We start from the raw sequence: 16,844 nt of genomic DNA on the forward strand, positions 1-16,844 counted from the left end.
AACCTGCCGCAATCGAGGTTTGGATCCCGGCGATGGCATTCTCCTGAGCGGCCAGCCGTTCCGCCAGCGATTGGATCGACTGGCCGGAAGACGTAACAGAACTGGAGAGCTGGGAGAGCACCGAGCCGACCTTGTTGTCAACCAAGGCCCTACGATCACTCCCACCTGCTCCAGAATGTTAGCCGAAAAGGATTCGGGATCAAAAAGAGGGACTTGAGCCCGATCCTTACGTGATCTATGTTTGGGGGACCTCGACGCAGAGGAAGAGGCCTCCCTTGACCTAACTGATCCGGGGTGGTGAGCCGGAGTTATAGTGTTCTGTCAGGATGACCGATTTCTTGGGGAGAGACTTTTTAAGTTTCTCTCGGTCATCTTAGCCTTGGGATCACTGAAGTAGCCTTAGGACGGACAGACCGCTGCTCTTCAGTGAAGCCCCGGAAAGAAGTGGAAGTAGAAGGATCAGTAGAAGGTGATGGAGAAAGGGAATTCAGGAAAGGGCCCTGAGAACCCACAGGAGCTGCCCCTACTACACCCTTACCTGTACCCATGGAGTCAATAGCCATGGGTTCAACGTCGAGGTTCATTGCCGCAACGTCTTCTGCAACGTCCTCTGGGAAATCCCCCTCCTGTAGGGAGATCATGACTTGAAGGTCGGCCAGCAAAGGGGGTCCACCACTGATCCTTTCTTGGCTCCTGGGAATATTAGGTCCGCCATATCCTGGGTAAGAATGTAGGGGCGGCCCTTAGAATTCCGGCCAAAACCCCCTACCCAAGCTTTGAGAGTCGACAAAGCTTTCTTCTTTTCTTCATCAGAACCCTGTAAAAAAGGGTCTAGAGTTAGGGAGAGGATAGGGGAGGAATGTCTGTTGTGTTGAGATTATATGAATATGTGTCTCATATGTGAAAGGTATAATATAACAACAAGTATTCCAGGGTGACGAATGAATGAAGAAAGTGCTAAGAAACTTACTACTAGTGAGGCATCTCCTACTAGCAAGTAGCAGGTTTGGCAAGCTTCATGATGCCAAACGATAAAATCCTCCACTTTCACTGCACATCCTGCATGAGAACGGCATACTATATGGCCGCACAGGTCTTGGAGGATGGCACTGCACCCAATCTCCTGGCACAACATCTGTAAGTCAAAGGATACATGAGTACCAATGACAACCTCCGGTGGAATAATATGCAAAACTATCCGTGGGTGCCGGAGTAGGACCGACGGATAGAGATCTACGTATGAATATTACGTAGAAAAATTACGAGGGGGGAAGAAAGTCTCTGCCTCCGCCTAAGCTCACTTGTCATATGACTAAAAATAGACTCCGTAGGGCCCGGAGTTCTCCGTATGGCCCGGAGTTAATTAATATTGAGTGAGCAATGTCAAACTTCTAACGAAGCAAGGGATAGTACGAGAGGCGGAAATAAAAAACCCCCCGGAGTAACGAACATTAAATAACACAAAATAAAACAAAATAAAAACCCCTTATATCAGTAAGTGCTCGTGTGAACTATCCTAAGTGGATAGGAAACCCAGTGGTTCCCTCCCCCCCTCTCTATGTTCGGTAGCGGCGGATAGACACCTGCCGGACTGAAACTGAGGGGGAAAGAGTAGGGAAGAATTGGGGTGGGAGGGGAGCCCTCCCCCTGAGCGGCCAGTTAAGGACGGAGAGAAGGGGGGAGGATGGTCCCGAGCCCCCGAGGCACGTGACGAGTGAGAGTACCAGTAGGGGAGGGAGATCCCCACCAGTCCGTGAGTCACCCCCTCTCATGCAGACTCGGACGCTAGCTGTGAGAAACGAGTCATCACCCATCGACGTGGATGGCAATGTATGGAGGGGGGGGAATGGGGGGACGGGAGGGGGACCCCGTAACCGGGTGGCTCACCGTGATAAACGGTGGTCTTCCCAGCCAGGTGAAAGATACGAGGTGGGGAAGAACCATCGGAACAACATCAATATCACTGATATAAATAGGATTATTTATAATAATCAATCAAATAAAATTAAAGCGATATCTTAAAGCTAGACTAACACGGGGAACACGAAGCTAAGCAAACAGAAAATTAGGTTAATCGCCGATCCGAAGAAAGGGGTATGTTAGCCTAATTTAACCTCTAGTTCAAGAAAACGGGGGGCAGGCTAATCACCAATCGACAATTGGGGTATGAAAGCCTAACTAACGGTAAAATAAAATAAATAACAGGGAAGCTAATCGCCATACCGAAGCATGGTGTATGTTAGCCAACCTAGTACCTATAATATTATTAAAGGTAATCAGGAACTAGAGAAGGAAAGAGAGAACATCAGAATAATTAAGATGATATGACTCTCAATCGTGACTGATAAAACTCCTAACAATGTAAGGCGTAGCTAGACTAAGGTCCGAAACGTGCGGTCGGAGCGTGCCCCGTGGAGGCCTAACTAAAAAAACTAACTGCATAAGGATATAGAGACTATGTATAAGTAACCATATCTAAAGTACTGAGAAAAGGGAAATCTCTAACGGTATGGAAGACCGAAAGAGATAACCCGTACCGCCATGCGGTTGAGGGGCATACCGGCCGATAAGGCTCCGAATATGTATAAAACACGAAGATCATCATAAAATGAGATCAGTAACCCCAAACAGTACTTAACTTAGAAGCAGAAGTTGAACACATCTTGAAAATAAATCCAAATAAATCCAAATAGAGCGAAACACAGCACCGAAAAAATTTTAACGTTTGGTGTAACGCGCGCTATCGAAGGAATGACGTCTCAGTACTACGGTAGTAGTAGACCGGGAGCTGTAGCACGGCTCCTCCGTAGTTCGGGGTTTTGTCGAAGGAAGAAGCTAAATGGCAAGGGACCTCTGGTAGTGATTCCACTCGCTCCTTACTATACCGACACTTCTATAAGAAGTGAGCGAGCCATTTATCTTGGCATTATATTGTTTCTTTTTTCTCTAGGATGAATAGCAATATTTATTCTTCAGAAATAGTATCAAAGGAACCATTTCACAGGCCGACACAGGTCAAGCCCAGAAATAGCTGAATCCCACCTTCGGATGGTGGGAAGAGACAGAATAGGATTTTTAGGAAACTAAATTAAGTAGATGATATACATCTTGGTTCCTCACCTGTTAGCATAGCCGACTTCGTGATTACTGTCACCAAAAGTCTGCTTCTGCTTTACTAGAGTTGCAGCGAGGTAGAGACCTGTAATGCTGGTGCGCTCTAGATGGATCTGCTCAAGCGGGGGCGTGACCACAATGTGACTAGACCATCATGGACCATACTTCTGAGGGCAACGAAGCTAAAACCACCACCTGACCTAACCTATCAAAGTTAGTTCCATAACTTCTAGGTTAAAGAAAAGGAACGCGCCTCAAGCGACCAACCCTTCAAAGTTAAAAGCACACCTATCCCTTTTCTATAGGATAAGATTCGTGTTGCTTCCTGCCCCCAAAAATATATCTACGGATATGTATGGTCCTAGCGACTTACAGATCTCAAATGTCGTCTTCACATCCCGTTTGGAGTGTGAAGCGAACACAGAGTTGCTTCGCTAAAGCGTGGCACTCAGGATGTTACTGAGTGTCATGCTCTGTTGAAATGCTTCCGAGGCCGCGCCCTCACCTCTTGAGCATTCATATTAAGAAAAAATCTCAAATCTTTATGCAAACATAATGAATGAGACTTTCTTAAAAGAACTCCTTGACTATAATGCCAGGGTGTTCTTGGACATGAACCAGTCTGGTCTTTTTACGGAACACCGCAGATTGTCCGTTGACCTCGACTTTCTATAGTTTTATCAAGATAAAACTTGAGAGACCCGACAGGGCACAGGACTCTCTAATGCCCTTGCCCAATAATTTGTGCCATACCCTTGGTCTCCAAGCCTTCAGGTCAAGGGTTAGACAGGTTTTCGTTCTTACCAAGAACGGAAGGCTTAGAGGACAGACCGCATTATGTCCTTTAAAGAAAAGCCAAACCTCTGATGATGGCTAAAACCTCACTAACCCTCTTTGCCGTGGCTAGAGCGGTTAGAATGTTAGCCTTTCTGGTCACGTGTATTAAGTTCGCAGAAAGGATAGGTTCGAAATGCTCTTGGCATCAGAAACTCAGACTACGTCTAAGTTCCATGCCGGAACCTTCGATCCAGAGAATTTCAAAATCTCCACAGACCTCAAAGATCGTGAAGCTTTGTTGTTTGACAGAACCGAATCTCTGAGCCTAGAGGCCGTCAACAACATATTTGCATATTCTACAATAGTTAAGACTTCTAGCTTATTTCATACTTCAGACGGAAAGATAGAACCATAAAGAAATTCACAGAGGTCGAGGTGGAGGAACAGTCATTTTCCCTTCACTATCTCCAGAAACGGCCCCCTCCGATTGAACACTGAAAATAGGCAGCACTGCTTTGCCTTGGCCAAGAGACTGCCATAAATCTTGAAGATCTTATCGCTTCTCGATAGTCTGAACGCCTTCAGATTCAGAGAGGAGAGATATTAGATACTTCACTAAGTGACGATGTTAGATTACACCGATTCTCTCGGGAAGGGTCTTTGGACAATTCTCTCTGAATTGCATGACCTCTGTGAATCCAACCTCTTAAAGGCCAACATGGTGGCGACTAATGCTAATCCTCTAGGATCATGAATAAGGGAACAACTTAAGAGGAAGCTCCTTCGTCTTCAATATTACGAAAACTTAACGAAAGGACGCCCTCAGTCTCTCCTCACTTACGACATACTTCTAAGTGAGGATTACTCAGACGTCAGTAGTTGCTGCCTTCGATCGAGAAGACCCGCACGGACGTGCACTAGTTCAACTAACCTCTTGAGGATCGTTACGTTCCGTGCCGAAGCCCATAACCAACTCTCTCTTCTTGAGCTATGAGAGAGCTGAGAAATTATCCGAGATGATTTGGACCACTCGATCAAAACTCACTCTTCGAGGAACTGGAGAGCCGACCAAATTGGCTTCCAATTCTTTCAGACAATGTGCCCGGACATCTGTTCCTCTGTTCGGATGTCTGGTACCCTCTCGCTATCACCTGAGGTGATCCTCAAGCCGTTGAGAGAAAATTAGAATTATTACTAGATCTTTGATGTTATTCCAATTTCTCCGTGAGGAAAAACTGTAGAGGTCTGAATTGCTGTTTATTCAGGGAAAACAAGCTTCTCCAGCGAGGAAATGGTCCCCAGCAAACTCATCCATTCCCTCACTCAGCCTGCTTCCTTCCCTAAATAAGGCTGCGCTTTGCATAAGCAGGAGAGCATTATTATAGTGCTATGCCACGGTAGACTCGTACAGAATTCTGTTACAGTGCGGTAAAACCGCACCGAACAGGTATAAGAGATATCTTGTTGAAATTTTCTAAGTAAACGGAAGGCATGCTCATTCATGATTACTAGAAATTTCCTCAACCCGAGGCTAAAATCCATGATTGTAGGGCAGAGAGACGGCTAGTCAGCCATTCCCGCAGGGGAGAGAGACATAACCAACCACGCATGTCACAGAGCTAGCCGGTACTGCGTAGATCACAGTAACAGCAGCCTTGTTCATTCATCGTCTCGCACTATCTGCCTGAGTTGCCAGCTACTCCCTTTACGAAGGAATAGGTATGATATTGTCGAGCAAAAGGAAACTCTCAAGCAGGCATATTTAAACGAAACAGAATTCGCTAAATACAGAAGCTGAGTTGGTGTTGTCGTAACAATACCTTAAGAGTTGTTCTTACTCCGAAAACTCTTGGAAGGTTGAAGGGAGTGTCAATTAAATACATTAGAACAACAGTTCTTTCGGCTTCTATCCGTAGAGGTAAATACGATATGCGTATATGACTTGACCCATGCGTTAGCAAAATGACGCAAAGATAAACTACGTAAGTATTGTAGTAATTTGAACATCGAATTCTCTACTACATCTTTCCTCGACGAGAAAAAGAGAAAGAAAGGAAAACGACTGTCCACGTTCTAATGAATGAGACTTTTTAAAAGAACTCCTTGACTCTTTGCCAAGAGAAGGGAGTAATATTCGAATAGAGACCATCAAGTGAGAACCGAGGATCGAAAAGGACCGTTCAATGTTCTTATGATATTGGACATAAGACTTCCTGGGTCTAGTCTACAAGTCTTTTTCTTACTCCCCGGATGAGCCTCTGAAAATGAATGAGAGCTCTTCCGAAATTTGTTAATGAGAGTTTATCCGCTTAAACGATAAAAACGCTAAAATCTATGTCAATGAGAACTACCCCATTTATGAGGGGTCCCCCACTTAAAAGACAAAACGTTAAGTATCTTGACAATGGGGAAAACGTCCTTACTAGACAAAACAATTAGCACTTTGCTAATAGGGGAAAACCCTTTAACATGACCGAAAGTCACCCAGGAATCCGAGTATATAATCTTCCCGATTCTCAGAGAAATCGATGAGGAGGCAGGAGGGATCGAAGAAAAAATTCGGGTATGTCTCTCCGCTAACTCCGAATCTTTTTTTTTTTTTTTTTTTTTTTTTTTTAATTTCTGTAAAGGAATGTCCTGTGGAGAGTCCTGAAAAACCTCCTCTTGACGAGCGTTTAAAAAGCGTCAAGCGTCCCAAGAAACGTCCTGAACAGCAATAAGACGCCATCTACAAGTCTTTTTCTCTCGTAAAGCGTCTTGCCGAGCTTCCACCGAAGCGTCCTGGCGAATGTCCACAAAAGCGTCCTCATAAGCGTCCTGCCGAGCGTCCTCATAAGCGTCCTGCTGAGCGTCCTCAAAAGCGTCCTGCTTAGCGTCCTGATCTCGTTGAGCGCCCTGATGCATGCAAGGCCCGCCAAGAGGCGTCCTGGCGAGCGACCTTGCCAACATCTCAATGTTATGACGTACCGCGTTTTGCGTAGGACGTTGAATATTTTCAAGGGACGTCCTCATGCGAGTCTCCATGGAGAGCCGCACGCTGCTCCTGAAGTGTGTGAACACTAAAGGAAGACGTACGGCTTTCGTCTTCAAGACGGGCCTTAAAGACCTTCATACCTTCTTACAAAGACAGTGGCCGCCTGTGCGACAACTTGCGTCTTAGTAATGCAAAAGAACATCTCCAGAAACACACTCAGCAAAGGAACGCCGAGTCCGAAAGACACCCTCGCAAGGTGCTTGCCGAGCGTCCTGGAGAACGTCTCTACTTGTAGGACGTCGAGCACCTCCAAAAGCTTCCTCACGTCTAAATTGCCCTTCTTATGCCGAACCAGAGACATAAGTTGTTTGACTGTGCAAAGCAGCTTGCCGGACGTCAAACTTATCAGCTTGAACAACATCCTTTTTCGAAGTAAAGCGAACGTTACATAACATATACGGAGCGCCATGAGGAGAGGAGACGAATACTGAGTTGCTCCTCCAAAAGGTGGAATCAAGAATGTCCTTGATTACCATATTCTTTTGGAATGCTAGCGAGGTTGAAACAGCTCTAACTTCATGAGCATTCACTCGCAGGAGGCTCAAATCACTCTTCTGGCAAGATGAATGAGCCTCCTTAATAATGTATAAATGAGCGTTCACTCGCAGGAGGCTCAAATCACTCTTCTGGCAAGATGAATGAGCCTCCTTAATAATGTCCCTTAGGAAAAGAGCCAGTGCATTCTTCGAAAAGGGTAGATGTGGTCTCTTCCTGAGCACCATAAATTACCCGAAGGACCTCTTACTTCCTTCGTTTATGTAAATAAAATTTGAGAGCCCTGACAGGGCACAGGACTCTTTCATCCTCTCGTGACGAGAGAGAGGACGTGAAGCGTCCTCTTCTCTAAAGCTTCTTAGAGGGCGCGAGTCCTTCCGAGTGCTCCAACCCTTGCGCGGGGAGGACGCCTCGGAGGACGAGAAGCAATCCTTCAAGATTCGTGCACGTGCACGATCTTTAGCAGCCTGGGAAGCGTCAACAGGTCCTGCCGAAGGGACGCCAGATCGGTGGGGAGCCCCCGTAACCCTCTTGCGGCTTTCGACATGCCCTCTCCCTGAGTCCTGGGAGTCCGACAGAGGTCCAGGCCTAGAGGCATTATGGGGCCGATCTGACGCCCCCTCCACAACACAAGGGGCACTACACTTCACAACACTGATTGGAGAGCGAGCACTTTTGTCTAAGATTACTTGATGTAATCCTCTAGCAGACACTTCTTCTAGGCCCGTAAGCCATACCACAGGGTTAGGCAAAATAAATCCTACAGGAGGTTAGAAGGTTCATTATTTCTAACTTCTGTTTACTGTGGAGGAAAACTCCTGATTCTAACACGCTCTAAAATGCGTACATGAATCCTACTTCTTCCGTAATCAGTCACACATTACACAATTACATTGATCTTTATGCAAAGAAAACATGTAAGCGTCATATATACTAAGCGAGTGTCTACCGAAAGTTCCGGTAGCCTCACCTTACCCCATGCAGACAACAAAGTCTGAAACTAGGCTAACAAGCTTCAGACATCATATGCAATGAAAAAATTTAACTTATGATAGCGTATGCCTAGCCACAAATCCAAGTCAATAATCGAAAGAATAATTAGGATACTTAAGCGGCTAATGAAGTTTCAAAATCCTAGGCGGAGGTCTGTAAACAGTTGTTTACCGACCGGCGACAGAAAAAAATATGAATAGAAAATGGGAATGGTTCCTGATATCCGCCTCCCAGCGGCGGGAATGGGTACTACCACCTGGCCGCCCACTGCGTGTGCCGCGAATTTTGAAATTCTGTCGGACTTCAGAGAATACAACTATATATATATCTGTCAGGTAAGTTTCATGAACAAATTAATTTTTCTACATATCTGCAAATTTATTTTTGAGAGCTAGTGAAAATTTGTACTTTTCAGTGAAATTTCATTCCTTTTCAAAATGGCACTCACATAAGGGGTCTGTGTTTAACATCCCCCAGGATGAAATTCCCACATTTTTGTAAAAAAAAAAAAAATTCACTTGATTACATGTACGTACACTACATCATTTTTAAAATAAACTACTGTACTATCAAAGGTAAACTATTAACCAAAAAGAAACCCCCTCCTGTGAAAAAATTCTGTTTCCTCAAAAACTAAAATAAATGGCTGTTGTTGTGTAACTTGTAAAGGCAGAGATTGATTTGGTTGAGAGTGGAAGCCAAAATTTACATTAGGATAGTAACCAGTAACACAATCATTAACCTTCTGTTGTGAACAAAATTTGGAAATATTTTCAATATATATGTCGTATCAGTACTAACTGCTAACCCCGTCGTAAAATCGGACTATCGTAAGACGAATTATCTTAACCTGAACACTACCTGTTAGTTTGCTTGAATATACCTTGAGTTAGCATTATTATAACATTTATGAAGCCATTTCTTTTTACTGTATATCATCGATTAAATTTGGTGAGTCTATACAACATGCTAGTTGAAAAATAATAAACACATTTTAAATGAAAGGCAATATGAAAAGGTAAAGAAAAGAATATTTGTAATTGAAAACTTACAGTAATTTACTTAACAATGACAGGAATGAAGGTGCCCTATAACTAATCTTGAAATTTAACGAAAGCAGAAATTCAAAATAGTGATGTAGCCTACTAAAAAATAAATAAATAAATAAATAAAATAAAAATAAAAAAGTAATTTTTACCCTGAGACACACCATATAAAAACCAAGGATTATGGCTCTATGAATATGCCATAACATTTTATAAACCAGTGCTATTGCAAACACATGCTACAAATTACTTCTAAAAATTTGTAAAGGCACTTACCAGACTGTGAAGACTTTCTTGAACAGTCAGAGCTTTCATAAGGTGGTTGAGGAGAATGAGGAGGAAGTGGAGACCCTTGGGGGCTCCCAGGGGATGGGAGATTCTCAAGGCTGCCCAAGGGACTGGAAGACTGTTAAAAGTGGGGGAGGAAAAAAATTTCACTACATTTCTTATTCTGCATTGTTCCATAAACATAAAAGAACCTTTTACATATATGAATAAGAGATACTGAATGCTTATTTTGTAAATACTAGAAGCTATACAAATTATTGAATATGATGGCCAACAAATTGACATTTTAAGAATAAATATCTCAACACCCAATACTGTACATGAAACACAGTTATTGTTAAGGGCAAGGGGAAAATTACAGCCTACTAAAATATGGTAGTAAACTGATGATGATGATTTAGTCTATCCAGATCACTGAGTTAAAATAGACAACTTTATAATAGGGCTGGCCCAAAGTTTTGTCTTTCTTAACACAATTTTTATCTCATAAGCTGCCAAAAAGGAAGAAATTCAAAAGTTTCAATTTTTAAACAAAATGTCAATCATTTTTATTTTTGTAGTGAAGATAAAATAAGACATCCACCTTGAGAATAGGATGTCTCCATCCATTTAAAAAAAACTGAGTTATGAGCACAAGGGTTCAATTTCATAATGACCTATCATGAAGGTGTAGAGAAATCACAAAATCCTTTTCAAAGTTATTGCAAATTTCTCATCTGTACGATATACACTTTCTCTAGAATCATTTTTAATATGTAGCATGCTAACTCATCACTCCCAGTTAGGATACTTTAGCCAAATGAGGGGAGGGGATTCTTTGTGTCAGACAAGGGTTTTACTACTCACTTCCTGAAGGGGTACTTTAGCTTGGAAGATGCATGGGGTATGCACTGGAGTGGGTTTAGGTTTATTAACATACTTCACACAAAATATATGCATTCAGTTTAATTTCTTAAAGGTATCGAATTGTAATTTGAGTAGTTAACTTTTCTATAACACCCATATCAACATTGTAATTTAAATAACAAAGAAAACATTGTACAGTCTGGTCCTGAATTATGCGTGTTCGAATTGTGCGATTCCCCTTTTATGCGGTTGCTAGTTCTTAAAATTAGATTTTCTTTATCTGTGAAGCCGTTCAAAGTCTACGAGTCATGCACCACAAAATATATCAAATCTATTGTCTTTTTAAGTATTTTAGGTGTGGGGGGGTTTGCTGGTATCTGAGAGAAGGGGTGGGGGGAATGTTTGGAGGAAAAAAATACTATTATTCCTCCAAGGGGGAATGCGAGAGATTTCCTGCTCAGCCATTAGCTAAGATGGAAGGCTCTGCCTCACACATTTATGACATCATAGCGCAGTGTGTATGAATGATCGGTGTCATCACCATCGTCATACATATTATTCAGATCTGCGAAGTGTATTCTGATCATCCGCATCATGTATGCATCTGCCTAGAAGTCAAAGAGGAAGACCTATTTTCTCGAAACTAAAAAGCTTGCCCTTAAGTTAAAGACGAAGGAAGGAGCAACTTCCATTTTGGTAGCAGTCGACAACTTGAAATCAGTTATTGCTTAACATGAAGTAAGAATTTTTTTCTAGGTTAACTTGTTTTGACTAACTTTTGGCATTTGATCATTTATTTTTTTCTATTTTTTAAATAGGTTTTGATTGATGATGACTAGTAAAAAGTGATTAAGAGAGAGAGAGAGAGAGAGAGAGAGAGAGAGAGAGACGAGAGAGAGAGAGAGATGAGAGAGAGAGAGAGAGAGAGAGAGAGAGAGAGAGAGAGAGAGAGAGGTTCGTTCAATCTAAACTTTTCAAGAAACTGTCATTTCACGTTGAATTTTGAATTTTTATCATTTCTTTTTAAAAAATTGTAATTTCATATCAAATTTTGAGTTTTCATCAGTTCTTTTTTATCATACAATAAATTTATATGAAAACAATTACATAGTGAATGTGCCGGACAAAGAAGCTGAGACAGGCGCTCGTAACCAAGTTTGTTAGGCCTAACGAGAGTGAAGACACCCATGATCCACCAGTTCCCGAAACCTCAAATGGTTCAAAAAGCCTTCCTTCAGCAGAAGAACTCTTCATGGAGGATGAGATAGAGGAGTTCTACCCAAAAGGTTTTTTAAAGGAAATGACTGTATCATACAGTACACTTGCACCCAATGGTGGGATTGTTTAAGTGTGGGAGTTTTCACCATCCTGTGTGTAGTTTTTAAACTTTTTCAAGTTATTAAAACCTTTTTAATGTTTTATTTATCCATAAGAACAATTTCATATTAAAAAAAATTACAGTACAGTACATAGAAAGTATTGAAAATGGGTATTATAAAAAAGTTTGACTGGGTAAGTTGCTGTTTGCCTTGGTCCTAATGGAACTATTCCCATAAGATATGTGTTTCGAAATCTGTGAATTTCCAATTCTGCAAGGCCGTGGATTGACAAAATTCTCGCATAAGTGGGACCGTACTGTAGTTTGAAGTTTCCATACTTTAAACGTCTCTCATATGAATTATTGTTATGTTTTAACCCCAATTTTATGCTTGATATGTTAAATTTTAATACAAACAAATCAAGGTTAATTGTTTTTTCCTAAAATTTCAGGCCTATCCCATGTACCTCAGTCTGCTACCTATATTAGCATTACTACCTTTACATAAACTAACTAGTATTGTTACATTCAATGACTATGGCACCTTTGCCATTTTGTATTACTTCTTAGATCTTTGAGATAGCTTTAATGCATCATATTGCCTGTACAAATGAAAATTAAAAACCTTCAGTAAAGTACTCTGTATGTTATTGTTTACATACAGTACAGCCTGTTGGATTACAATAAATAACAGTGCAAGGTCCAAGTAACAAATGAAACATAGGGAATAGTCAGATGGACATAGTACTGCCCTATTTTGGGATTTAACTTATCCAGTCAACAGAAGGTTAAGCCTGAATTACACCTCAGAATATGTGGATTCAACTTGTACATCAAATAGACTTCTACGCCAACATATACGTACGTATATGCAACAGTAATAAGAAGCATGAATTTAAAGGACAAGGAATTTATTCATCATCCTACCTTTTGGCCTATTTTATTATGGTTGTTTGAGTTTATTTTAAAGGTCGCTCACATAGTATTAAGTATGTTAATGGTACTATTTTGCCAAGGTTCTCTAAAGACATATATTTAGCTGAAAATAGTTAACTGTTAAAATCAGTTTCATCAAACCAATGAACTAAAAAAATCTTCACTCTCACATGGCTGGCAGTACATATTTGGATATACTATTGCCTTTGTGCCTAGAAATCAAATAAGCATTTTTTATCTTAAATACTTTTGAAAATACTTCAGTGTTACAAACCTGAGAGAGGGCAGAAGAGCCACCAGACATTTCTAAAACATGAGGATCTGTAAGATCTCGACTCCAGTAATGAGTATGAGAAATTTCCAAGGCTTGAAGTGCTGAAGATGTACCTCCAACACTTATATTGTTGTAGGTAACTTCTAAACCAGCAACAACAGCATTAATCAGCTTCAACATTCCTTTCCACACTGGTTTCTTGATACACTGGAATTAAATGGTAAAATAGGTACGGTAAATTAATACTATAATAAAAGTACTTCAAACAGATTTTAGTAATGTAATTCATCTTTAATGTAAGACTCTAAAATATAGTACTTCTACTATGGATTGAACATATGCAACATATACTTTTAATTCACACTATAAAAGAACCATCCACAAGATTACCTCTGTCACACAAAAAAAAACCTAGAAAACAAATTTAAAAGTATCTGTTAAACAAGAGTGATGTGAGAATCCAATCAGAAATGGCATTTTCATCCACAAATTACTCTGTTTCAAAGATCTCATCCTACTTTTTATTAACACTGGATGCTCTATTATTTAAAATATCCTTCTAACTGACCTCCAGAAATTAATCAGAAGTTACTATGCAAATAAATTGCTCCAAAGGACCAGATGAATATTTTATTCCTTGGGTTCCACTTTTTACTAATGGCAAAAACATAACCTCTGATCCCTATGTTTTAGGTTCATAGAGGAAAAAACTGTTGACAATCAGTAAGTCAGCAATTCTTAAATATACTGGAATGAATGTACTTTGCATTCATCTGCACATCATGCAGAATTTGGTTTTAAGAGCGCCAACACACAAGCTAGCATCAATGTGCGTGTGTGTGTGCATGTTTGTCTGAGTCACACTTAGCCATAAAGCCTACGTACACCAAAAGATCGGTGCATATATTTATGTGGTAGTGTGTAGTTTAAGTGTGTGTGCATATGTATGAGTGTGTATGCATCTAATCATAGTCACATCACTGTCATCTTAAATCAGTCACTCTTTATACAAGGGATTACTGTCCCAAAGCATTAACCTAATAAATGTTAAATTTATTTTGCATATTTTCTTTTGAATAGTTACAGCAAAACATGGAAATTAAACATTAATTCAATTATCTTACTATGTACAGTAGTACCTCGAGATACAAAATTAATCCGTTCCGAGGGGCCCTTCGTATCATGAGGTTTTCGTATCTTGGACCACATTTTACATGTAAAATGGCTAATCCGTTCCAAGCCCTCCAAAAACACCCCAGTAAATTTCATAATAAAGCTAAATTGACCTATAAACAATGAAATACTACAACAATTTGGACCATTCAATACCTAAATTAATAAAAAAAAATGCAAAATATAACCTGTAAATGAAGTGTATATTAGTGTACATGGTAACAAGAAATATACTGTACGTATGTAAAATGTGGAAGCTTACCTTTCGAGTGAGGCTACGTACATACATAACTATCCAAGGAAGATTGCTTCAGCCTACTTTTCACAATGTTCCTGTGTGAGCCTTTTTGGGGGGTGTCTTCTACAAATGATTGCACTTTATGAAAAGCGGCTTTAATTTCTGCCGTTTTTTTTTCTTTTGTACATATGTACGTACGTACACTTTAAAAAATATACGTACGTACTACATACATAACTATCCAAGGAAGATTGCTTCTGCCTACTTTTCACAATGTTCCTGTGTGAGCCTTTTCGGGGGGTGTCTCCTACAAATGATTGCACTTTATGAAAAGCGGCTTTAATTTCTGCGGTTTTTCTTTTCTCTTTTTTTTATTTTTAACTTTTTTTTTTACTTTACGTAGGTTTTTTTTTTTTTTTTATACAGAATTTCAACTTTCTGTTTTTTATCACTTGGTTCTTTTTTTGCACCTCATGACTCTGTTGGCCCTGGTGTCTATCAAAACCCTGTTCAACCAAATGCTCTCTCTGCAACTGATTTGGGTACTGAATGTTCGGCTGCTGACCTTCAACATAAAACTGAAGTGCCTTGATTATACGTACTACTGGTATGCATGTTGTAAATGATTGGTCTACACCCTCTGTTCAGCAGGGAGTGGAGATTCTACCAACCTTGCAAAGTTTCCAGTTATCCCATGAGAGAGACCTTGATCACTTATCCCATGTGAGAGATCTTGGTCACTTTTTTTTTTTAAATATGTACACATTGACGATCCCGAAAACGAATACCATGTGCGTGCTATAACAATGCTGGTACCGAGTGGCCGAGCCACGCCACCACGTGTACATAGTAGATGCATGATGGGAGGGACGCTGGCCAATAGGAGAGAAGGATTTCATGGCCGCGACTAGCATCAGGAACCAATGGGAGAGCAGGAGGATGGTGGCGAGTCTACTAGTACTAAGATGGCGGCGCGATTTTCAAAATTGTTATCCGGGCGAATCTCGGACTTTCAGAAACCTTTCGTATCTTGAAAACTTTTTGTATGTAGAGCCGTTAAATTTTTCGTATTGGCTTTCGTATCTCGAGTTTTTCGTAAGTTGAGCCTTTCATATCTCGAGGTACCACTGTACTGTATATATGTACCCACTAACACTGGGTTCCCATAAGTAAGAGAGTACTGTTGGTAAGAAAGAAAAAGGAATACTAGTACATATTCTATACTTACAACATCATCTATGTGATCATCTGGACCAATTTTCCTTTCTAAAGTACGATTAAGGCCTGAAACCACCAGCATTCTGTAACTTTCATCTTCCATTAATTTTCTAACTCTGTTCAGTTTAAGCCATCCTATTCCTTCTCCTTCAATGACTTGGGTGAGCACCTGAAAAATAAACATTACAAGAAATCTTTCAAAATGTCTTTTGACAGCAATGTATATTCGCACTATAAAGTTGTTGTAGATATACATATCTTTCTAAATTACATTTCTGGACTCAGCCGTGTCGCTCCGTGAAATGTGTCTACATTACATATCCACAAAATATTTCAAAATACTATTGATAATTGACTTAGGAATTTTATGGATAATATGCCATGTGGCAAAAGGGGCTGACCAAATTTTCTCAGTTGATCTGGATGTGGATCCATGACTTACTTTGAAAATTCCCATTTCGTACTTTGCAAGACAAAGCAAATTTTCAGAAAAACTACCAGTTTTGATACCATATACTAGTGCAGTATATTATTGATTTAGGCAGCCCCATGAGTTCTTTCTAATTAAGCACTGTAATATTACAATTAATTAAATAGGTGTTAGACCCCATGTGGTTATTGTGCAACATTAGTATGGAATTTAATTAAACCTGTTAATTTCATACATTATTCCTTATTGCTATTCAAGTATGAGTATTAAAAAACTTTGTCTCTTTTGTAATGGCAGTGAAAAAGAGTAAATAAACACATGGTCTCCAATAAAATTTGCTGATGGGTAGTTAGGTACATAAAATAATATAAATCAGAAGCCAATATCTAATATCTAATCTAAAAATGTTTAAATACGAAGCAAGTTCTGAGTTAATAATGGAAGCTAGAAGTCATCAATGCTATACTGTACGTTTTGTCTGATAAACACATTAATTTATTCCGAAACATACATCCTTCAAGAAGGCTTGATTTTCTGAGGCTGATGTTGTTCTTTGCTCTATAGTTGCAATCTTGCTTAATTCAGCTCGCCGCTGGGCAGATACCGAGTGTCGTATTAGTGATGACTTCTCTACTAATCCTTTGCGTCCTGTTAGAGATATCCC

The 16,844-nt window shown here is 40.3% G+C and overlaps 1 protein-coding gene across 1 annotated transcript in view; it reads right to left on the reverse strand.

Moving 5' to 3' along the window:
• LOC135197783 (MAP kinase-activating death domain protein-like) overlaps window positions 1–16,844 on the reverse strand; it is a 312,071-nt gene that overhangs the window by 126,550 nt on the left and 168,677 nt on the right. The window contains 4 exon segments of the mRNA XM_064224890.1: window positions 9,736–9,865; window positions 13,122–13,328; window positions 15,761–15,919; window positions 16,692–16,828. Of these exon segments, the coding sequence (XP_064080960.1) occupies window positions 9,736–9,865; window positions 13,122–13,328; window positions 15,761–15,919; window positions 16,692–16,828 (633 nt within the window).

The sequence above is a fragment of the Macrobrachium nipponense genome, chromosome 21, assembly GCF_015104395.2.
Source record: "Macrobrachium nipponense isolate FS-2020 chromosome 21, ASM1510439v2, whole genome shotgun sequence".
Classification (NCBI taxonomy): Eukaryota; Metazoa; Arthropoda; class Malacostraca; order Decapoda; family Palaemonidae; genus Macrobrachium; species Macrobrachium nipponense.